Source organism: Nothoprocta perdicaria, unplaced genomic scaffold (genome assembly GCF_003342845.1).
Source record: "Nothoprocta perdicaria isolate Ctin4 unplaced genomic scaffold, notPer1 scaffold_172, whole genome shotgun sequence".
NCBI classification, from domain to species: Eukaryota; Metazoa; Chordata; class Aves; order Tinamiformes; family Tinamidae; genus Nothoprocta; species Nothoprocta perdicaria.
The window spans coordinates 1205364-1228970 of record NW_020454894.1 but is presented as its reverse complement, the minus strand read 5'-3'; the positions used below and the strand labels follow the sequence as shown (position 1 = coordinate 1228970).

Here is a 23607-nt window from a genome sequence, read left to right as displayed (position 1 = left end):
ATTAAATCGGCATTTTTTTCTTTGTTTTCTAAGTGACAACTTAGAAAATGTTTTACCCAAGGTTTCCAGCACTGCAATAAAGCCCCCAAGCGGCGCTAAGAGCTCCCCGTCCGGGAGCATTTGCAAGGGGTCTGACTGCCAGGGCATTCCACAGGGAATATCCCTGTGGATATTCCCTCATGACAGAAGGTCCATTCCTGGGTGCTGCAGAGCCGGGGTGGTGGCACTTTGCAGAGCAAAGTGACACCATGTCCTTTCCCAGGGACTCTGGTGATGGTGCTTGGGTATCTGCGAGGCAGCCAAGCTGTACGGAATGGAGGTTGTCTCATCGTTGATATGAATAGACCTGCCAGGGGTTTTTAATTTGTTTGAGCCTGCTGCTACAGGGGCCGGGTGCCTGCAGCCGTTTGGTGGGAACACCTCGCTGGCGGCGGCTGCTGCCCGGGCCGGAGCTGCGGCGCGGTGGCCGTGCTGTGTCCCTGTCGCTGCGCGCCGCGGCCTCGGGCACGTCACCGCTCCGGTGCCGGTGCGTGCGCGTACCCGGAGGGAGGCCGGTGCCGTCCACAAGTGCTCTCCTCCTGCGAGTGCTGCCAGTCGGGCCAGGGCTGCGGCACGGGCGCCCGCAGCGCGGGCGGGAGGAACGGCGGGGATGGCGCCCGCTGCGCCCACCACACACCCCTGGGTGCCCGCGGAGCCCTGCAGGCTGCTGCTCTGTGCAGGGTTTGTGCGGAACTCCATCCCTATCATTGCAGTTCCTGTTTGGCTTTACCTTGTGCTGGAGCACCCAGCTCACAGTGCTCAACCTTTACTGGAACCCCAGTAATGCCCGTCGCTCGTCCCCTTGCATTCTCCCGACGTACGAGACCTCTGTAGCACAACATTTACAAATTTAAATTCTTTTCTTTATCTTGTAGTGAACTTTGACCACTTCCAGATCCTCCGGGCAATTGGGAAGGGAAGCTTTGGCAAGGTAGGCTTGGACGTTTAGTTTTGAGTTTGCTTGTATGTTCTGTCAGCTTTAAGCTACTATGTGTTTACGGTTTAATTTAATAGTAATGGTGTTGAAATATGTAATTTTTGTTTTTACGTAATGGCTGCTGAATAAACATGGGCAAAATGAACTCAGGCAAACCCTTTGCTGCCACTTGGCATTGCTGTAATTCTTGGTATGATGGTGAAGTGGCTTCATCATGAAATGCCCAGGTGGTTGTGAACATTGCATGGCAAAAGTGTGCACTTTGCCACACAAAATAGGGTTTCCCTGTGCAAAACAGGGAAACGCTATTCCTGTTTCCTCAATGGATGTGTTGTTTTGCCAGGGCACAGTAAGCCACAGAGGTGCTGGGAGTTGCCGTGGGTGCTTGACGCAGCTGGGATGATGCTCTGCAGCCCCGGGCTGCTCTCCCACTGAGAAACACTCGTTTTGATTTGTGGCCAAGCAGTGCGTGGGAGGAGGTGGGAGATGTCCAAGAAGATGGATAGCTCTGGAAATTAATTACTAGCTCATTTGCTAGATCGTATTCCTTTCTTATCTTTTTTTTACTGAATTCCTCAGTCTGTTCCTGTCTAAACAACTATTTGTTGCCTTTCTCATGGTATTTGAGTTTCTCACTGTTCCTTTGCACTGCAAACCCAAAGCTCCGTGTGTGTGTCCATGAGTGCCTAGCCGTGGGTTGAGGACATGCCCTTCTCTCTCGGGCTGCCTGTTTCATGGCACTGATGCTCTGCTGTATTTTTTCCATCACCTGCATTTTACTGTATCCTCCGAGCAGCTTCCCTGCGCGTCGCTGAGACCCCTGCACCCCGTGCACAGGAGCAGCCTGAGCGGTAGCTGTGGTTGCCGCTCAGGAAAATGGTTGGATTTGGTTCCCAGTCTGTTGGGGTGCCTCTGTGCAGAGCTGGGGCACGGTGGGCATGAGAAAGGGGCCTGGGAAGTTGTGCAAGACGCAAACTATCATCTAAGCTGAAAACTAGGACCGACTGCCTTAGAGGCTGGTGCAGACCCTGCCATGTCCACACAGGCGGAGCTGGATGAGGAGCTGAGCGCTCGGAAGGCAGGGGTGCGCTCTGCTCGAGCCAGGTGAGTCGGATCGCCCGGCAGCTCGCTGGGTGAGCAGAGCGGGCACAGGCGCCCGGGAGGACCGGGATCCGCCCAGGAGGATCCGCATCCGTCCCGCTGCCGTGTCCCGGGGCCTGCAGCGTGGGCCGGGCCAGCCTGGCCCTGGCGCCCGCTCCTGGCACCACCAGCCCAAAGCCTGCCCAGAAGCACCAGCCGACACGAGCTCTGATGAGAGGACTCGTCCTGCCAAATGCAGACTTTCCACAGGAAAGAGATCGCTCCTGGTGTGGGACAGCACCAGGTGCTGGAAGATTAATGAATTCTAGTTAAAATATGAAAAGGAAAAAAATTATTATTCTGGGGCAGGACTGTTTTGGCTTGAAGAGAACTGCTTCTCATGGCTGCTTCCCTTTCTACCTGTGTGTGTTCAGAATGGGCAGATGTAGCAATAGTGTCCTGCAGGCCTCTGAATTGTGCATACAATTCCACAGAATGCTAAGATGATTCATCTTCTTCCTGGATAATTATATCACTATGCTGAATTTGCTTTAATACTGAGAGAAGCAATTTTACATTTACAAAATCTTCTACAACTGACATCTAATTATGGAAAATAAGGAACTACCTACCTGAAAGCTATTATTTGAAATCTGTGAGAAATTCAGTTGTTTTGGTTCATTTAAGAACTATGGGCCCATATTCAGGAAGGTGTTTAGGAGCTGCTGCACAATTGGAGGGTGAGCCCTCGATGTGCTGATCTGCGACTTGCGCAACCTATAAAGCCATGGGATCTAGCAGTCCAGTGACCCGGTAGGCAAGGAGATATCTGTGCAACCATGGACAAGGTATTCTGCTTTCCCAGTTTTCTGTTTCCACACTCACTTTTATTTGCCTCTCAAGATAGCCTATATATGACAGAAACTATACAAAATAGGCAAAATGCAATTCAGAAATCTACTTTTACCCCCTAGAGAATTTGTCTTTTAAGATACTATTTTGATCATGTTTAAGATATTATTAATCAATTGAAGGTCATGCTTAATTCCTTGTTTACTCAAATTAGCTTGTATATAATATTTTCCATATAGATATTAGAAATAATATTATTTGACTTTGTTTTAATAGGAACATTAAGTTCTTATGTACCACAGACTTGTTTCTCATAGAACAGAGATTAAGTTAGGCTCTTAGCTAATAAGCAGTAGCAGTGAAATGATGATCAGAACTTGAGGTAAGTTATGACCCAGTGCTCTAATGGGAACCAGCTCACGTTTCTGTTGCACTTTGTGAGAGTGGGAAATGATGAGACTTCTGCAAACCTTGGTAGGCACTGGCTGTGTTGGAGGTATCTCAACATCTCCCTTTCTTAAAATTGACCTTTCCTGGCTTTATCTTTGTCAGTTCAGGCTGGTAGACGGAATGCTAAATTATTCCTCCCCATTTTCCCCCAATATTATTGTATTCCTCTCTTGTCTTTATGTGAGCCATCTCACTGAAGTGGCTGCCTTCTATTTTTTTCCTCCAGGAGATAAAGAATTTGCTGTGGTTATGGGGAATTTATCTTTTATTACTTTCATCTTACTGCTGAGAAATGAAAACGTATTGTAAGTTCTTCAGCACAAATTTATGTCTTTGTCTGCTGTTGGAAATACGAGATTAAATCAACAGATCCATGCAGGTCAGAGGAGCAATGTGAAATGAAATTTTCTAAAGAGAACAGATGCATCCTCGGACCCGCAAGCCATTTGCAGACAGTCTGCATGGGGATTTGGGGGTTTTTACTTCCTTTTTTCAAAGCGTGATTCATTTGCAGTGTTCTCCTGAAAAGGTTTAATAGACACTGCCTGATAGTAAGAAGGGGCTTTATAGCAGAGAGGCTCCTTGATGAGGATCTGGAGCAAGTGAATCAGGAATAAGCAAACAAATGGGCTCCGTAATGCAATGAGCTGTCCAGATGGAGCCGGGAAAACCCTTGGGGCACAGGAGCCGCAATGGCCTGGGAAGGCAGTTGGGAAGGGCTCTGGGGACGGGGTGCCGGGCGCCCTTGGGGGCTCTGGGGACACGGTGTCACCACCCAGCGGGGCCCCAGGCTCCGGCAGCGTCTCAGCCCGGGGCTGGTGCCTGCTTCTTAGCTGCTTTTCAACTGACCATGCAATAAACAGGTAAGGAAGGTTCATAAAGCAGCTAAATTGCTGGCATGAAAAATATGCTTATTTAATAAGCTCTTTTATTAGGAATATTTTATTTAAAATTGCATTTCCATTCAGCTCTGCACAGCAGCTCCCTCACTTGCCCGAGGCCTGGGCAGCTCCCGAAGGGGCCTGGCTGCTGCAGCGGCCTCGTGTCGGCTCCGTGGAAGGCGGCTCCGGAGCAACCTTTCCGAGGAAAGCTCACGTTAACATTGTTTGCTTTGCTGCAGTGCTGCCATGTTATGGCTTTGTTGCTTTAATAATTCACATAGCCTGAAGCTGGGTATACTAAAGCTTTAATCCATTTTTCTAAAGGTCATAAATGCCCACCTAGAAGACATACTATAAATAAAATTCCCTTCAAGTCTATTCTCAACTGAATCCCGTTTTGATATCCAACACAAGTTTTATCCTTTGTCTTCTTTTCAACTTCATAAATGTAAGGCTTTTTTTCTCTCCAATAAAAGCCTAAAATCATAATCTTTTCACATTAAAATACCCTGGATATTTTTTTCCCTTTCTTTTTTCCTTCACCTCACAAATGCCTTGGTGGAGGTTAAGCAACGTGAGGCTCGGCTTTTGACAGGTTTTCCTGCCCCTCCTAGACGCCGGCACCATGACTCGTCTCGCGCTCGGAGCTGCCTCGGCCCTGCCCCGTGGATGCCGTGGTCAGGCTCGTGCCGTCCGCTCTGTCTTCGGGAACGTCGAGGTTATGTTGGAAATGCAAGGACTCTGATTTTGCAGAAGGAGCAATGAGCTCAAACTGCGAGGGTTCAACCAGGCTGAAAAGGAAGGAGGCGTCAGCGGCGCTGCGTGGAGAGCCGTGGGGAGATGGGGCCTGGCAGTGTGGCGGAGCCGCGGCGAGGACGCGCTTGGGCCTGGCGCGGGGCGCGGAGGCGGCCGGCGAGCCGAGCCGGGCAGCGGGGCTGCGTGGCCGTGTGGCCGGGCCGCTGCAGCGCACACGCCCGCGGCATCGTGGCGGTGCCGGCGGCGCCAGCGCAGCTCTCCTCGCATGCGCGCGGCGCAGGAGGGCTGCCGTGCGCCCTCCCCACGGGCCGGCCCCGCTCGCCGGCCTCCTGTGCCTGCAGCACGCGGCGCCGAGCCGCTCGTGCCGCTGCCTGGGCCCTGCGGGAGCCGAAGGCAGGCTCAATGCCACGCGGTGTGGGCGCCCACCTGCGCGGCACCACAAGGTAAGTACAATATCACGTGGGTCGTAAGAGGTCTTCTAGGCAGGGAAAATGTAATTGCTGCAGTAGCAGTGTAAAGAAAGTGCCTTTCTTTTATCTGCACTCTGAGAAACTGTAGCTCAGTGCTGCATTTCCATTCTGAAGATCGTCCTGAACTGGAGTAGTTCAGGAGCAGCTTGGGGCTGAGAGCAGAGTGGAGGTGCTACAGAACAGAATGTGCAGAGCCCGTGTGTGCGGGAACCCGGGCTGGGCTCTCTGCCCTCACAGAGCAGGCTCCCCTTCTCCCTGGGTTTCTTGCCCACGTGGTAAAAACCGCTGTCGCTGTGCAGTGGTGATGTGCAGGGCCTGGCCGCAGCAGAACTGGCGTCAGCTGTGGGCAGGACAGGGCTCGCCGGGCCAGCCCAGTGGTGCTGCCGGTGTTCAGGGCAGCCTTCCCTGTCCCGCAGCCGGCCGGTCGGAGCGCTGGTGGGTCCCTGGGTGCAGAGCCCGGCCGCTGTCGGGGTGCGTGCTGCAGGCAGGGATGCTGCCCGTGCCGAGCGCCTGCCTGTGGTGCTGCAGCTGGGGCAGCGCTGATGTGCTCGCCCTGCACGCACAGGCATTGTCACCCTGCAGGGAGTCACCCTGCGGGACCTAGGGGCCAAAACGGCGGCATTGCAGGCAGCGCCCACCACGGCCTTAGTGCCTGCAGGAGCCGCTGCACGGGCAAGCGTGGACACTGGGGAAAGGTGGATGGGAAATGAGGCGCCTGGAGAATGATCCTCCCTCTGATGTATATGTGCATATCATATCCTAGATAATATTTACTCCTTTTCAGGATTTGAACCTTGCCAAACAGTAATGTGGCCACAGTAAGTGGCATGGGAGGGAGAGCGGCAAAGAATTAAAGGGCAGAACAATGGTGCTGCCTGACAGTAACTTGCTGCCTAGCTCATGAGTCCTGAGAGCAGCAGGAGCGAAACTATAGAGCAGAAAATGCTGCCAAGTAGTTTGCAGTGAAAAAGTGAATAGCTGGTAGGAGGCTGGGTGCCTAGTTCTGCTCACCAGCCTGCAGGATGATGTTCTAAGTCTCTGGACAGTAGGACTTAATAAGCCAGTGATTTATCATTATTATTATTATTGTGTACCCAGTGCTTTATTAACATTTCCATGAGAGACGGTATGAGCTTTATTCCGGCCCCCTTGGTTCTCTCCGGATTAGTCACATCCGTGAGCAAGGACACAGGACGGGTGGCTGGCGCTGCGGCTGTGTGGAGATCGGGCAGCCCTTGTCCAGGCCCAGAGGCTCCATGGGGAGGTGCTGGGTGGAAGGACCTCCCTCCGTCCCCACACAGCCCTGTGGCCGCTGCTGGGCTCCTCCGTGAGCGGGTGCTGCCCGGAGCAGACGGTGGTGCTGGCCGAGGGCCCGGCCCTTTGGGGCTGCCCTGCTGCTGCGTCCCCCTCGCTGCCGGCTCAGCCACTCCCAGAGGCCGTCAGAGAAGCCGTTCCCGAGGATGCCAGTGGCTGCCAGTGAGCAGATTGTGAGCTGGATTCGCGTGGCTGGGCCTTGGCCTGCCCGCTGGATGTGCGTGGCTGCGTGTTGTTTGCCCAGTTCACCCCTTGCTCGTGCTGCTGCTCCGTGCTCAGGCGGATCCCGTTCCTGCCGTCTCCCTGGCGCGGGTTCCTGCTCAGCCAGCCTGGGGAAGTGGGTGCCGCGCAGGGGGTGCCCGGGAGCACACGCTGCCATCCTGGCATGCGGCTGCAACGCGGGGTCGCCATGCTCGGGTCTGCAGGCTGCCTCGCCGGAGTGCTCACAGGGTACCTCCCCTTAGTCACCCTGTCCCCTGTGTTGGTGACAAGGGGAGATGCTCTCCATGAGCTCCCCTCACAGGCGCCTTCCGGGTGGCCGGGGACACCTCGGGGAAGGCCCTTGGCCACTGCTCGCTGAGGGTGGTCGTGTCCCCGTCACCTTGTCCTCTGTGGTCAGAGCTCGGCGCCTCTGGAGCGGTTTGTGCCCTGTTGCCCTAGCACAGCCTGTCAGTTCTGATTAGCACGCAGCGGCGCGGGCTGGCCGGGCTCGCTGTGCTACTGCGTGAGGCCTCTGCTGCCTGATAATGGGACTTAATTAATGGTGGAGCGTCCCCGCTCCGCAGCTGCGCCTTTCTCCTCCTCTCATCTGTCCTCACATCTGTGCTCCTGCAAAACTTGGCGGAGAGCGGCGGCAGCCCTGGAAGTTGGTAGGGGTGGGCAGCAGGCTGCAGGGGGGCAGCAGGCTGCAGGGGGGCAGCAGGCTGCAGGGGGGGGCGGCAGGCTGCAGGGGGGCAGCAGGCGTCATGACCGTGTTTGCAGCCCGGCCGCAGCGCTCAGTGATGCCGCCGGGCAGGTGTGGCTGCCTGCACGTGCAGGTGCCCGGCTTGTGGCGCACGTATCCGCACGGCAGCTGCACCCCGTGCCGCGGCGCCTCGCCCCGGCCTCCCTTTCCGTGGCCTCAGGAGGCACCGCTGCCTTCCCCAGGACCTGCTTCCAGGCGGAGCCATCGTCCCTTTTCCTTCCCTTTTCCTCGCAAGTCCTCCAGAACGTAAAATATGACAGGCTTTTAATTTTTAAAAGACTGGCGTTAAGGAAGGATGTAAAGGAGGCTGTGGAATGCCAAGCGCGAGGCGCCGTCGCGGCCCCTTGGGGACAGCGTTTCCCGGCTCGTGACCACGCGAAGATCCTGCTTTGCACTTGAGCTCTGTGCAGCGCGGGCTGTGATCCAACCCACTGCACATGGTGAGGAGAGGAAGGGCGGTTTGCTTGGAGCCACGCGGGGCTCCAGCGTGTCCCCAGCACCCTTTCCAGTGCCTTCCGAGGCTGGAGGCTGGAGCTGTCCAGGGCAGGGGATATCTGCTGTCGAGCAGCGCACCGCAGACAGGCTGTCAGTGCGGAGCCCAGCTCCCCTGTGTGCCTTCTGCCCAGCACTTTGCTTAGTGAAGTTCCCACGTGCTAGGGATTGAGCTAGTCCTGGGAGAAGGTGCTCCCAGAGGCCCAGCTTGGTCCTGCATGCTCTGTGCAGAAAGCCAGACCTTCCTAGGGGCCTTTGCCATTTCCTCCACCAGTCCCTTGTCACAGTCCCGCTGCCCTAAGGGAGGAAGCGAGTGCAGATGAACAGCAGTGTCTGACCAAGTCCTGCAAACCCCTTCAGGCAAGGGCATTTTCCCCAGTACGTGTGAATGTTGTACATGTACCTTTAATTGTTCTTTTTGCTGCTTTCACATTTAGGGGTTGGGTTGTGATAAATGGGGCTGAGTCCAGTTGGAGGCCTGTGGCCAGTGGTGTCCCCAGGGGTCAGTCCTGGGTCCAGGTAATGGTGGTACCATGATTCAGTGATGTTTGCAGGAGACTTCTTCCCTTTCTTAGCATGATTTATTTCTTCTAATACTTTGGATCAGCATTCAAAGAACTCCAAAGTTCATGAGTCTTCGATTAAGTATTTATGCACTGCTTAAAAACCAGTGTATCTAATTGTGATTGTGCTGAACTAAATCAGAGAAGCTGTAGCGGGGGCAGATCTGTTCCTTTTGCTGTGGCAGCTTCGGGAGCTGCCCACAAGTGAGTAGCAGATAACTGGTATTTTGGGTGCATCAGGGATGGGGAAAAAGTGAGAATACAAAATATAAATAGAAACCAATGTGGTTGATATGCAATTAACAGAGAAACTATTGTTCTAGTGATAGGTCATTATAACGCAGCTGCAGGCAGGGAGGCTTTCAGTTTGCACTGCTATCAGAATCTGGTTGTGATTTGCCTTGTTTCCCAGGTGAACCATGGATAAATGCAAAAAGAGGATGTTGCTGTTGCAGAATGGAAGTTTGCAAGGTGGATTGGAGGGACTGGGTGTTTCGTGTGCGAGAGGATGGGGAGATGGGGGAGCTCGGGGCGGCTCTATGGGGAGGTGGGGGAGCACGGGGAGCGTGGGGCGGCTCCGCGGGGAGATGGGGGAGCGCAGCGCCGCTCTGCGTCGCTGGGGCTCGGCAGGTGCCCTCGGCTGCGGGGTGACTCTCTGCAGACACGGGTGCTCTGCCCGAAATCCCGCTGAACGAGTGTGTGCATCCTGCAAGGAGGGCGGCATGTGCTGCTGCTGCTGTCGGATGAGTTCTTCCACGTGAGCTGTGTTTTTCCAGGCAGTTGGTATTTTTAGCTCTTACTCCCTTGGAAGCCAAGGACCTCCACAGTCTCACTGCCTAGCTGTATAGTAGGAGCTCTGCTGCAGGGCTCATACATGTAGCCAGGGTTGCCCCAGTCCTGGTTGTTCATGGTATGGCTGAGAACTGCTGTGTCTGACCACATCCCTTACCAAGGCTGGGGAGCCTGGAGTCCCTGGTGCAAAAGAAGCACATGCTGTGGGGCACCGTTGCTTTGTGTGCAGTGCTTGACTTGCTGCTGTGCTCCTGGCACTGCTTTGCTGGGTGTCCAGCTCATGAACGTGGTCACGCCTGATCCTGTGCACTGGAGCTGTCCCAGTGCAGAGCACGGACCCAGTGCGAAACCTCCTGGGTGTTTCTGAGAGTGAAGTCATTCTCTGAGTCCCTGTCAGACGCTTCCTGGAAACGTTTTATAGGATACCCGCTTCCTCAGGCAATGTTCACTTAGAAGCAGCAACATATATTGATTGCACAGAGAGGGATATTTTGCCTGTAACAAGTGCATGCTGCTTCTCTTGAATTTCTTAGAACCCAACATTAGTTTTGAGTGTTTTCAAATAATAAGTGAATCCAGTCAAGTCTAGTTCAGTTCCCAAATACTTGTGCAGATGCAGGACACAACTCAGCTGAAGCCCTGTGGCAGAGGCTGCTCTGGGCCTGCTCCCTGGGTCCCTCCCGCCCACAGCAGACCCTGTGCCTGGTGCAGGGATGAGGAGCACGTCACGGCTCGTGCACATCAGAGTGTTTGGCTCTGGAGCATGTCTGAGCACCTTTTGCTGAGCAGCTGCCGCATTGAGAAACGAAAGGTCTTTATTCCTGGTGTGTCAAAGCTCTCGTGCACCAGTGCTTCCCTGTTCTTCATTTCACCTTCTGCCCAAGATTGATGGGTTTTGGGGAAACAACAGAAACGACCAGTTCCCACACCATAGCTGAATTCCATTCTATCCTTTAGACATCTGTGCCTTCTTTGTCTCTGTCGTTAGATCTTTTCACTGAACATTTCTTTCAGTTTGGAAAACAGAGGAGTGAAAATGGGCAAAGAGAAAGGCCACAGGTCCTTAGCCTGCAAGCTAGTGAAGAGGTGGTGAGAAAATGTCCAGAAAATCCAACAAGTTGTTTTGTGAGTAACAGCAGGACTAACATGTGTTTTTCAATGCATTTGATAGCTGGCTATCAAATACCTCTTTCCTCCATCTATGGTTCTGTTAGAAACATCATCAGTAGAATGCAGCACGTGGCACGGCTCTGCTGCAGCTGTGCAGGTGAGAGCACCGGGTAGCTGTTGTCAAATAAAACATAACAGCAGTTTGCCTGCTCTGTGCTCAGTGGAGGCCTTGCCCAGGGCTGCTCTCTGCATGACTTTCTGTTTTCACAGAACCTACAGCAAATTCATTATTTCTAAGATATTGACATTCAGTCTTGGCTGAAGTAGGCTACTGGATTCAAAAGTTCCTGCAGAAAGAAGGAAGTGGACAGACAATCCACAACAATCAGATGGACAACAATCAGATGCAAAAGTCTTATTTCCTCTTAAGATAAAATCAGATCTCTTGGAGAACTGAAGGATTGTCTTAGCCTTTTTCCATTCCCAGATTGGATCATAATGTCATTTTTAGCAGTTGTTTTTCTAGCCCATTTGCAAAGACTTCCAGTGCTGGGGGCTTTACATTCCTGCTGAGGAAACATTCTCTCCTAGTACCTAACCTGAATCTTCCTGGTTGCCATTTGTTACTTGAACTGTCAACCTTGGCTATGGAAAACAGATTACTCTCTTCCACTTTGCAGCAGCCTTTGGTGTAATTAAGAAATTTTGCCTCCTTCAGGCATCTCCCTTTCAAGCCAGCCAGCTTGCTTTGATGTTTTTTTCTTCATAAGACTCTCTTGTGATTACTTTTGGAATCTCTCCTTGATTATTCTGGCCTAATTGCGGTGCTCATTGCATTGGCCCTGGCGGGCTCGTGTCCCTTTCTCCAGAGGCAGAGGGACGCCGCCCCGGCTGTTGGGGAGCCCTGGGGAGCCTGCCTGTATTCTGTGATCACGGTCGCCATGGGAGCTGCATGCCGCTGCAGACGCACATGGACCTCGGCTCGCTGTCCCGGCGCGGATGCCGTCCCTTCCAGGTGAAGATGACCCTGAACGTTTTCCACGGATCGTGCGCTCCCAGTGCTGTGTCTGAGAGCATTCCCAGCAAGGCAGAGTCTCAAATAGCCGTGGGTCAGTGGTTCTTTCAACAGCCAACCCCTTTGGGGAATTTTACCATCTCTTTCAGCCCTTTTAGCTGTCCTTGGAATTAAGGTTACTTCCCATTTTTCTGAGTTATCTATTAACTAACATGACTTGTTTTATGTGTGTGTGTGATTGTAGATCCGTATCTCAGACGGATATTGGAAAACTACATTTATCCTAGCAGATTTCAGGGATACCAGCCTGGTATTTTCTTTCTGACCCTAACTGGGTCATATTATTGCCAGTTCTGGAGTCACGGCAGCGACCTCACACCTCGCAAGACAGGACGCGCTGCACAGCACAGCTCTGCTGTGCCCCAGCTCACCTAAGATGTGCTCTTGTGCACTCCTCCGTCCTAGGAAGTCAGGTGGGCCAGTGAGTTGTCAACAACAGTCTACCCCAGTCTAATAATACGCAACTAGAGCAGCTTCCTTTTCTTAAAAAACAGAAACCATGGCCTTAGGTTTCATTTAAAGTTGTAACTGGGCCCCCTTGACATCTCTTTGTTGAGTGTGGTCTAGTCCGGGTCTGTAGGAACAGTCTACTATAACACTGTTCTGAAATTTAGTAAAGATAACAGATGTTCAGATGGCTTCTGGGAATCTGCCTGTGATTTCCATAAAGTGAGGAAATCAGCTTGCAGGAAGAGAGAGGATGGAGAAAGAGGAATGCAAGATTACAGAAAAGTACTCTTTTTTTCCTTTCGGTTTCTTAGGTGTACATGCTCTGCCCCCTCACCCCCTTATTTTTTTCTTGTTTATTTAAGTTAATGTTTCTGACGAGGTAAAGAAGTCTGCAGATTTTTGGAGCTGTTTATTGCCTGGCAGGTTTATTAATCACCTAAATCCAAAACCTGATTACAGGAACATCTGTTTATTGTAGGACTAGATGGTTCTTTTCAGTGTAACATACGAGGGAAGTGCTTAATCTGACCCAGCTAAAATTGCCTTAAATCATAGGATTCGGAGCGTGTAGAGTAACATTCTGTAGCTCCCTGCGCTCGTGAATTTTTGCAAGAGAATTGGAAGCAATTCTGTGGGAGATGCCAAGAAGAAGAGCTCAGCTCCATACGCACTGCACACAGATGCCAGTAACAAGAGGTTTTCCTGAGACAGATTTAGTGTGCTGGCTGTATTGCATTTTAGATACCATTTACACTACCAGCAGGATAGAAATAAGATTCATTTGGAAAAAAGAAAAAGTGCAAGCCTGGGTTTGGAATCTGTTTTTAGCGCACTCCAAGCTGTGTCTGAAATAGCTTCTGGCCGTATTTAGCCTTCCCTAGTGCATGAGGGGCTGGCCACGTTTGTAGCTCACGTAAATAACACCGGGTCCGATGACTTTATGGGAGTTCCATGGATTGCCCCCAGCCAGGGCTATGAACACGTTTTTAAGCATTTTCAGAACACGCGTTCAGAGTTATTGATGTGCTGCACACCAAGGTGCGATCTTGAGCAACAACCGCTGTTTTAGGTCAGAAGAGGTTTTCATCTCTAACATGAGCAACTGCAAAATGGATATTTAGTGGGAGCGTTGACACAACTTGGAAACATGACCAGACTTGCTACGAATAAAAGTTTTATGAGGTGCTATCACAATTTGACTGCTGCAAACAGCAGTGCTGAATTAAAGGGATTTTAAAGATTTATGGTGTTCTGACAATCCAGTCCATCAATTTGGTGATAAAGCATAACTTTCAGCAGGGAAAAAGTATATTTGTGAGACATTGAGTCTCTTAAGGTGGAACATGGTGAGATATTTGGGAGCAAAAACACAGTCCACCCTAGAAGTAAAGATGTGCGAGCAGATTTGCCAAGCTGGTAGCCCTGCGCTGGGAGCAAATCCCTGTCCCAGAGATCAGCCTTTTCCCATGCATTGCAAGTGCCAAGTGCGCGTGACCCATGCAAGGGCTGGGCGCGGGCTGCTCCACACTGTGGAGCGGGCACCGCTGCTCGCACAGCCCCGTGCACTGGGGGCTCATGGTGCGAGTGCCTATACTCACACAGCCCTGTGCACTGGGGGCTTGTGGTGCGGGCACCGCTGCTCGCACAGCCCCATGCGCCGGGTGCTCGTGGTGCAGGCGCTGCTGCTCGCACGGCCCCGTGCACCAGGAGCGCATGGTGCGGGAGCTGCTGCTCACACAGCCATGTGCGCCGGGGGCTCGAGGTGCAGGCTCTGCTGCTCGCACACCCGGCTCGGCTTCGCGCAGCTGCTCGCCAGGAGCGTCAGTGCAGGAGCCTTGGGGTTTTAATTACTCCTCTGAAAATATACGTGGGAGACAGCTGAAGCTTTGTTATCTTGGCTTTGCCTAAAAAAAGGTTTTGATTCCTCGTTTTTATCCTTGATGTTTATTAGAAGTATAGAACAAATTAATGTTATCTTTTTTAATTACCAGTCTTACACAGATGTTAATTACCAAGCAGAGATTCTATTTCAATTACTGTCAACACGATCACGGTACAGAATGGATATAGAGATTGCTTTTAAAAAGCATCAGCCTCGCTTTGAAGCCAGCAGTGCCGTTTTGTGGCCAGGTCAAGCGCCCCTGGTTTCCCTGCACGAGCACGTTGACGGCATCGTGGGTATCTGACTAAGGGCCATGAGACTGTCCCAGCGTGGAAGGATGCTGGGAAGCCCCGTTCCGCCGCCCTGCAACCTCCGGCACGGCTGGCGGCGCCTCTGGCCTGCGAGGATCACCCCTGCACTGTGCCCCGGCTCCCTTTCCAGTTGGCACTTCCACAAATGCAAGAGAACAAAATATAGGGAATTCCTCTTAAAATATGAAAAAGACTTCTGGTCTGTGAGGAGGGACTGTGCATCCTTGGGTGTTCAACCCCTCCTGGCCGTGGTCCTGCCGAAGGAGCCGGGTGGCCCCACTCAAACGCCCCGGGTTGTGGCAGCAAAGGGGCCTGCAGCGCGTGGGACGCGGCGCCGCTCGTGAGCAGGCCCCGCTGCCAGAAACCCTCTCTGCACTCGTCATCATGGGTGGAACGGCCGTACCCAAACACCTGTTACTGTCACGGACCTTATCCAGCTCCCCGGTCCTGCGCTGGCCCGGCTGCTTCACCGGGAGGCCGGGCCGGGCCCACGCGGGATGGATAGCAGCAGAGCCCCCCTGCTTGTAGGATGCCCATGCGCTGGGCTGGCCTTTCACACCCGTGCAACGCTCAGAAGGAAAATCTCCCACTCGCATTTCAAAAGGAAGGTCTCTAATGCCCAGCTGTGGGTGTGTGCATCAGATGTGACAATAATATCCTTCAGGGGCCAGCATCCCTGTATCTTTAATTTGGAATGACATCTGCCTTTGCAGAAAGGAAAAATAATCTTTGCAGAGCTGATACTCAGCTGATATTCATCTCGGTACAATCGCCCCTGGGCACTGCCCGGCTGGCTTTTGTCGAGCCTGCAGACAAATTGGGCTGCCTCCTTGTAATTAGTTAGAGATAAGTCGGGCCATGCTGTTAGATGAGTGAGTGACCTTTAATCTGAGCGAGGATTTTAGCACACTGGATTCATTCAGAATCAGCAGGAAAAACGTTACAGAACTGCTCAAGGAGAAAAGTTGAGCCTAAGAGATAGCAAGTAAGTTGCACTGAGAAGTTTATAAAGGTATACACGCAGCTAGGTGTGCTGAATTAAGAAGAGCAAAAACAAAAAGAAAGTAGCAAAACTTAGCATAATTTCTGAATCTCCTGGATACCCCAAATCCCTGGTTTCCTGCTATTTCCATTCCACCCTCTGCCAAGGTAGGGTGGAAAATGGAAATATATTTTGTAGAAACAGCTTAGTAAGTAATACAAGGGAGTCAAATAATTCCTGGAAATTTATAGACTTTGTCTCTGCTTTTGCCACTTCATCCTCTGTATGACAGAGGATGTTTTGACCTTCCACAGTCTGAGATAAATTCCATTGACATTTTCAATTTAATTCTTAAGATACATTTTTTGTGAGAGTGCAAGTGGTGCTTGGTCTTCTGACTGACAGAGCAAGGTTCTTCCACAGGCAACTTCCAGCCGTGGCTCAGATGAACCAGCCAAAGGTGTAAGTAAAAGTCCCTCATCCCACACATCCCACTGATTTAGTCCCAGCATTAATTTTAATTCCCTTTATTTTTAATAATTAATAATTTAATTAAGTGTTAGTTGTGATCTGACATTTACAACTCTTAGTGCTGTTCCTGATCGATTGGAGCTGGTGGAAGCAGCTCATGGCGGCTCCCCAGGCAGCAGCAGCTTCAGCCCCTGTTCTGGCCTGGGTTTCACTCCTCAACTTTGAGGAGCAGATTGAAGCCAGCAGCTGTGCTCCTCCTCCTCTTCCTCCTTCTCCTTCTGCTCCTCCCTCTCCTCCTCCTCCTCCTCTGGTTTCCAGGCTCCAAAGGAAACCCAGGTGAGCAGGGTTTGCTCTGCCGCGTTTCCCTGTTTCTGACATCCCGTCTGCTCTGGCTGAGGTTGTGTGTCTGCTCGCGCTGCTCCTGTGCCAGCAGCCATAGGTGCCAGCAGCCATAGGTGCCAGGCAAGGCTCTCACTGCCCTATGGCAGTAGCCACGGACAAGGAAGATTGTGTGTTTAGAAATGTTGGCTGGTGGTTCAGGTGCTGATAGCACGGTTTGGTGCCAGCTCTTACCTTACACAAGGTAAGTGTCTCAAAGCCAAGAGGCAGGTTTCTCCTCCTGTTACTTTTTGAAGTAATAATATTTTGATAATGCTTGTTGCTCTTCTCTAAACTGACAAAATAGTGTGGCTGTTGAGCAGGACCTAGATTGCTCCAGACGGAGCGAGTCGGCCAGCTCTGCTGCCAGCCCAGGCCCTGGCGCTGCCCCGGGCCCTCTGCCGTGGCGTGCAAGTGGGAGACGCAAGTGCACAGCTCACGTCCTGAATAGCAAATGTAACATCCAGCCCTCATGCCTTTAATGCAGTAAAAGCAAAGGCAGCTGTATACAAACCATTTGGCAGCAGCTGAATGTTCAGGGTATCTGGGACTCTATTAAATCTTTTATATGCCGCGTCTTGAGCAATATGCTACCAGCTGATGCCTGCCTTCTGCATTGCAAATCTGGCAGCATTACATACAATTTTTTCTAATGGCTGTATTTAACCATGGAAAAAAAATTATTTTGTGCTGCGAGGAGTTACAAGGACAAAGTGATCTCTTCTTTCTGCTTTCTTGCATTGCTTTACATTGTCACGAAACCTAGCTCTGCTTGAAAAACACATCTCAATTAATTAAAAATAAAAACACTTTGATTTTTACCAAGTATATATTTATACTTTCCGCAGAAGCAGATGCATGAACAGAGATATAGAAAAAAGATAGATGTTGGGACATGTAGGTTTCTGCAGATGCCATATTCCTGTAGTCAGAGGCATCTTACACAGTCCTGCTAACGGTCCCACCCTGGCAAGCACTGAACTGACCGAATTCCTTCTGTGAGCTAGGCTGGACTAGGTCTCTGTCAGTAATGGCATTAATGCTGACATTAACTATTAATAGCTGCAGTAACCGTAGCAGTGCAAATGTGTGGAGCACCAGAGGAGATGATGCTGCGCCCGAGAGCGCAACTGTTCCTGTCAGGTGCACAGTCATGGGGGGACCTGTCACAGGTCACCTGTGAGCGGAGAAGGACAAGGAGGTGGAGAAAGAGGAGGTGTCTGTTGACTCCCACTTTATTTTTTTTCTAGAAAACAGAACAAAAGTTTCTAAAGGGCTTCAAGCTGGAATGATTTTCTATATAGATGGTAAGAGTTGTGGTTCAGAAAACTATTGTGGTTACAGAGTGCAAGCAGCTTTCATCATTTTCTCATTTATTATACAAGTTTTTCTTTCTTTCTCCTCAGATAAATGCAGAGCAAGTGACATTATTATAAAATGCAATACATGTTAAGATACAGCAAGTCAGAATTACTCATTTGAGAAACTCTGTGATGCTTGGTTATATTTCTTGTTCTTTAGAAATGAAAACCTAAAACTAAGAAAAAATAGAGAGCGAATTTAATGAGCTTCCAGCCTTAATGTGAAATAAACCAAAACTGGAGAAGAATGTTGTTTAGCGCCTGGGTGGGAATTACTTGGAGGCTTGTTTTTAGGTAAGTTATATAGCAATGGCCATGTTTTAAGGAGATACAGTTAGATCTTTTCTGCTCAAAGAAATTATAAAAGATGAAGTTGTTTTCACACTCTTGCAAAGTGTACAACCAGTTTCATCTGCTTTAGGCAGGAGTCACATCCGACTGGTGCTTTGCACTGAGCTAGGTAGTTCATTGTTGTTATTAAGTTTGCATTAAGTAGTGATTTTACCTCATGCTTTTGTAATATATGTAGTGGATGATGTGGTTTTGCACCTCATGCGCTTGAGGGCAGCCATGAGGGACATGGGGAGCAGAAGCCCTGGTTGGAGGCCAAGCAGCTCAGCTTGGATGGCGAATAATGAGCACATTACATGAATGTTAATTATAGAAACAAGATTTTATTGGAAAAATCAGCCTGAGGAGGCCACCTGCGAGGCAGATGATTCCTTTGGCATTCGCACACGGCGCTTGTTGGATGGTCTGAGTGCCAAAGTCACAAAGGCAGCACGCGCTTGGTGGCGCGGCCCCCAGCCCATGGGGCGCTTGGTGGTGCGGCCCCCGGCCCATGTGGCATGGGGCCCGGCACTGGCAGCCATGTCGTTATCTGAGTGTGGGGCCTGGCGCTGGCAGCCATGTCGTGCCTGAGCATGGGGCCTGGCTTCCAACCCTGCCTGCTCAAATTGCCTAGGACAAGCTGATGGCGAAGTAATCCCTTCACCCTGAGGGGTGTGTGTGGTTATTTAAATTCATAATTCTCTGCTCACACAGTGCTTGTGATGACAACTGCAAAGCATTCCCCATAATTTGAGGGTGCACCCGCTAATTGGGGTGTTTATGTCTGGCTAATGACAACTACTATTACCCCTTCACCTTCCTGCTGTAACGTGCCTTTGATGGTATTACATTATGTGCCATTAGCCCTTGCAAGTGGTTATTAATGGGAGCGTTTAGCGGTGCAGAGCGGTTCAGGGGCCTCGGTCTCACCTGTGGCTTTTCCTGGCGTCCCCAGCAGCCACCCTGCCTGCTGGCACCGGCTCCGTGCACAGGGTCTGCTCTGCAGGGAAGGCGCTTCCCGCTGTGCTCTCCCAAGTGACAGCTGTGCCCACAAAATGCCAAATTATTTGTTTTAAATAAAACACGTCCACTGCATTATGGTCATAACCCTGTTTGATAATTAAAGGAAGACAGGCATAATTATAACAGCTGTAAAGTTTCCATTAGCTCATTGAAAAACAGTTACCTGGATAATTAAAGTGTCATTAGTACTCAGAAGAACCACGGGGAGATACGCCGAAGGGAAGATGATCAGGGAAGTGTGTGCAGTAGGGTTTGCACATCTCAGTACAGCAGGAGAGTGGGGCCCAATGTCACATTAACATCCCTGGTACCCAACATTAATAGGTCTGTGTGCTGCACGTTGGGGCCAAGAAGCTGCGGCTCTTCGTGTCGATGGGTCTAACTGGTGGGTGGGCAGGAGACGTTTTGGAGTTTGGGGGCCCTAGACTGCTGCTTGCCAGGAGGACGGTCTGTTGTGGAGCTTCAGAGCCCTCCTGAGCGATTCCTGCTGTGCCCACAGTCCCATCGAGGTCCAGGGACCCTTGTTTGGAGGCGCCTGGGCTGCTCCTAGGAGAAGGTTGGCACTGTGATGTGGCATCTTGCTTAACTTAATATCTCTGACTCCTGCACATTTCTGTCCTTTGTGTTGAATGTATTAACTGCTGCTTTTAAGGAGATGGACTGGCTTTGCAAACTTTTGGTGGTGCCGATGCAGAGGGGACACAGATGGAAAACGTTGGTCCAATCAGGGATTGCACAAGGGCCTGTTTGCAGGGACATCCTCAGGTGTGCATCTAACGAGCATGCGAGTCTGGAGCCTGGGACAGCCTCACACCAAGCTGCCGTGTCTGGAGCAAAGGAAATTATAGCACGCTTTACTGAAGCTTCTGTTTTTTTTCCCCTTTTCTGCCATTTTAGGTGTGTATTGTCCAGAAGAGAGATACTGAGAAGATGTACGCCATGAAGTACATGAACAAACAGCAGTGCATTGAAAGGGATGAGGTTCGCAACGTGTTCAGAGAACTGGAGATCCTGCAGGAGATCGAGCACGTGTTCCTGGTGAATCTCTGGTGAGATGTCCGTCCCTGTGCATGTAGATGGGGACAGACTGGGACAGTCTGGGGCATTTCATGGTGAATAGTGTACTGTGTGGGGGCAGTCCTTGAACCAAATAACTGCTGGAAAATACAAAGAATCTGACGTTTTTCAGAGATGTTAATTTGTAACTTCTGTTAGTGCAAAGATTATACAAAACGTACAGGGTTTTATGCAGATGTTAAAGATCCAGTCCCTCTACAAACTCAAACTCGCAGAGATTTGCTGCTAGACAGTTCTCTGAAGCTGTCCTGGGTGTGTTTATAGCTGGGCAGTCACTGCAGAGATCACTTACTGTATAGACTTACACCAGAGTGAGATTTGATATAGTGTCAAGGTGCCAAAGAGACACATACACTTCTTACCATGTTTTACTGTCATAGCTTAAACAAGATGCTTTTCAAAGGTGTTAAAGACTAACTGTATTTGTTAGATTTTCAGCTTGGTATGATTTTTTTTTAATTAGATGCTAAAACAACTATCCACTAATTAATATACTTGTCATTTCACAAGCAATTTGAAATTATTGAGCAATTTGAAATGTAATGATTTTTCGTGATCAGTTTCTTAGAAAAATCTCAAATTGTGAGGTGTTTGACCTTTTGGTAGAGAACAGCTAATGGCAAGGTTCTCTACAACAGGTTCATTGGTCAAATAAAATATATTACTTTAGAACTCAAATATATCATTATCTTTTTTTTTTCACAATGCAAATGCATTTGCAGTTTTTAGAAAATGGTGAATTAAATCCTAGGATTATTGGTCAATTTTGAATGAGTGTTTAGTGTTAAAGTCATGATGTCCTCATGCTGCTGGCTGCAAGGTGGTCCCTGTAGCCCCTGGCTTCTCTGCCATGCAAAGGAACATCTGTAGTGTGGCAGGGAGCAGAAAACCCATCATCACTGCCCTTGTGATACTGGCACACCAAAAACTGATTCTGTGCTAGCAAACATCTTTGAACACTGTTGGGAAGGAGCTGGGAGAGAGGAAAATCCATGACGTGTAATATAAAAATAAGCAATAGCATATTATAGAAATAAGAAGGCATAGCTTGCCTTCACACAATGTAAGAACAGGGACATTTGTGAAAAACGATGGAAAGCATTGGAGATCCTGTTGAATGGAGAGAAAATGACAGATAGAAAAGGAAAAAGAAGAGGGATCCTTTATTTTTTATAGATTTTTTATAAATATTAGGTATTTAACCTGGGAGGTTTGAAATTTTGCCTGGTGTTTAATTCCTAAGTGCTCTGCATGGAATGCATGCCTGTGCATGTAAAAGAAGTAGAACTGAGGTGCAGAATGTAGTGCAGGTAGAGGTCCAGAGTAGCTGAAGTGCACACTGATTTATTCAACATTTCAATAATTGCAAATATTCTTTTCAGGAGGCAATGAAAATGTTGAGGAAATTTGTTCTCTTAGCAATTTCTTCCCTTTCGGCTTGTGCATTTAGAATGAGCTTACCTTTGGGATAAGAGCATAAGTATGTGATTCATAAGTATTATACAATCCCACATATTCTTTGCTTAGAAATGCTGCAGCCAAATATAACAGTCAAATGTTATTCTGTGGTGTATCCTCAGTGCTGTCAGTCTCCTTTGGAATCTACTTTGAATTTATAGAGGCGTTTTACTCTACAGTAAATATAAGGCTCTTTTTCTGGTCTTTGTGGTTAAGTTAGCATTGGTGGTTTTGAATTCATTTGCAGAATATACAGAGATAATTTCAATATAGATTTAGCATATTTTTTTACCAGTGAGAGTCTGAAGCTGCTCAGAAATAACTTGTTAGCAGAGCCCCAAACTTCGTCTGCTAATGAGATGACTCATTCACGAGGCACAAACGGGAGCGAGCGGTTCCTGCTGAGTGCCTGAGCGGCCACCAGCAGCTGCTTCCGCGGTGATTTTTGCTGTTCACATCATTAGTGGAGCTCTGGAGCCGCGGAGGTGATGGCGAAAGCTGTGGGGAAGGTCTCCGCAGGACCAAGCACAAGAAGGGGCTGTGGCAGCGCTGCAAGGCACCCGCAAACGGGACGTGTCTCCAACAGACATGGGCAGCAAAGACTCTGCCGCGGTGCCCAGCGCCCGGCACTGAACGGGGCCATGTGCAGAATGGGGGCTTCCTCGCTCTGGAGCACCCCTGGCTGCACCCCGAGCTGGGGGACCCTGGAACCCGGGAGCCTATTTCCAGGCTAAACGGGCTCTGGTGTAAGGAAGGTTGAGAGGAGGAGAGAGACCTGTATTGAAGGTAGATCAGGATAGACATGGGAACAGCACTGGCACAAGAGTGAAGTGATAAATCGGACAAACTGGGGTGGAGAGGTAATGGAGACTCACAACTTGGCATAAAATTTGCCTCGGAAAAGCCCTGTCCCTGAAAAATGAGGTGCTCAAGAGTCTGTTCGTGTTGGGCAGTTTCTGAGGAGTTCAAAGAGTAGACCCAACATGCTAGATACCTTAGGAAGCAAAGCTTCCTTGAAGCTACTTGGGTAACTACTATTTTTGTGTAATTTAGCATTTTTTTCCGATATGACCCAAGCCAGGGGCTGCTGAGAGCACTGTCAGTGTGTGCCCAGTGGGACAGCGTGCCAGGGCGCTGGGCCTGGCGGGCCCCGGACACGCAGCCTCCTGCTCCTCCTTCCTCACGCTGCACATCGGGTGCGAGCACCGAGGAGGACACTGGCAGAATGGCATGGCATGGCATGGCACGGCATGGGGGAATTTAACTGCAGCAGCTCCCTCCTCCAAGGAGATGTTACTCAGCTAGCGGTATGTTAAAAAAACAAGACAGCATCTTGAGTTATGCTTGCTTAATTAAAAACCTGTAAACATTGCAGCCAGCATATGCTCATAGTGGGACTGTTTGCAGTTTTTCGCAGGTGCTGTGTAATTAAGAGAGAGAGAAAATGCGACGTCATTTGGTCTGTCCCGTGCAGCGCGGCGGGAGCCAGCGGCTCGCTAACCCTGTTGGTGCCCACAGGTACTCCTTCCAGGATGAGGAGGACATGTTCATGGTGGTGGACCTGCTGTTGGGCGGGGACCTGCGCTACCATCTCCAGCAGAACGTCCAGTTTACAGAAGAAACGGTCAAGCTCTACATCTGCGAGATGGCTCTGGCGTTGGACTACCTGCGGAGCCAGCACATCATCCACAGGTAGACACCAAGCTGGTCCTCAGCCCTGCTGGGGATGAGCACCGGAGATAGTCAAGCACAGAGAGCAAGCAGGTCTGTGTGCTGTAAGAGCCTGGGGCAGGTCTGGGCTGCTGGAAGCTGCTCTGCACCCGCAGGAGATGCCCAAATGGATCCCAGTGACTCTCAGCCCTGCGATGGGGACGTCCGTCGTGCCGCAGTCACGGAGCTCCTTCCATCAAACCGCACCTGGTGTCCCCAGTTCTGGGCAACATTTTGGCTGCTGCTGCTGCCAGTTGGTCCAAAAGGGGACAAATCTCCGTTTTTTTACTGGCATAACTGAAAGCAGTGCCTTTCAGGATTTATTTTTAAAATGCTCAAGGGCTTCATAGAAATAGTCCTAATTTTGCAAAATTCATTTTTGAGGAAGTGGTGCCCAAA

General features: G+C 50.3%; 1 protein-coding gene across 5 annotated transcripts in view; it reads left to right on the top strand.

Moving 5' to 3' along the window:
- STK32C (serine/threonine kinase 32C) overlaps positions 1-23607 on the top strand; it is a 71119-nt gene that overhangs the window by 36597 nt on the left and 10915 nt on the right. For 2 of the 5 annotated variants that reach the window (XM_026036231.1, XM_026036232.1), the window contains exons 2-4: positions 915-970; positions 19861-20012; positions 23017-23190. In XM_026036231.1, the coding sequence (XP_025892016.1) occupies positions 915-970; positions 19861-20012; positions 23017-23190 (382 nt within the window). Of the gene's footprint in view, positions 1-914; positions 971-16435; positions 16455-17856; positions 17905-18580; positions 18613-19860; positions 20013-23016; positions 23191-23607 lie in introns of those variants that run through there. The other 3 variants (XM_026036235.1, XM_026036233.1, XM_026036234.1) reach the window with 3 other exon arrangements.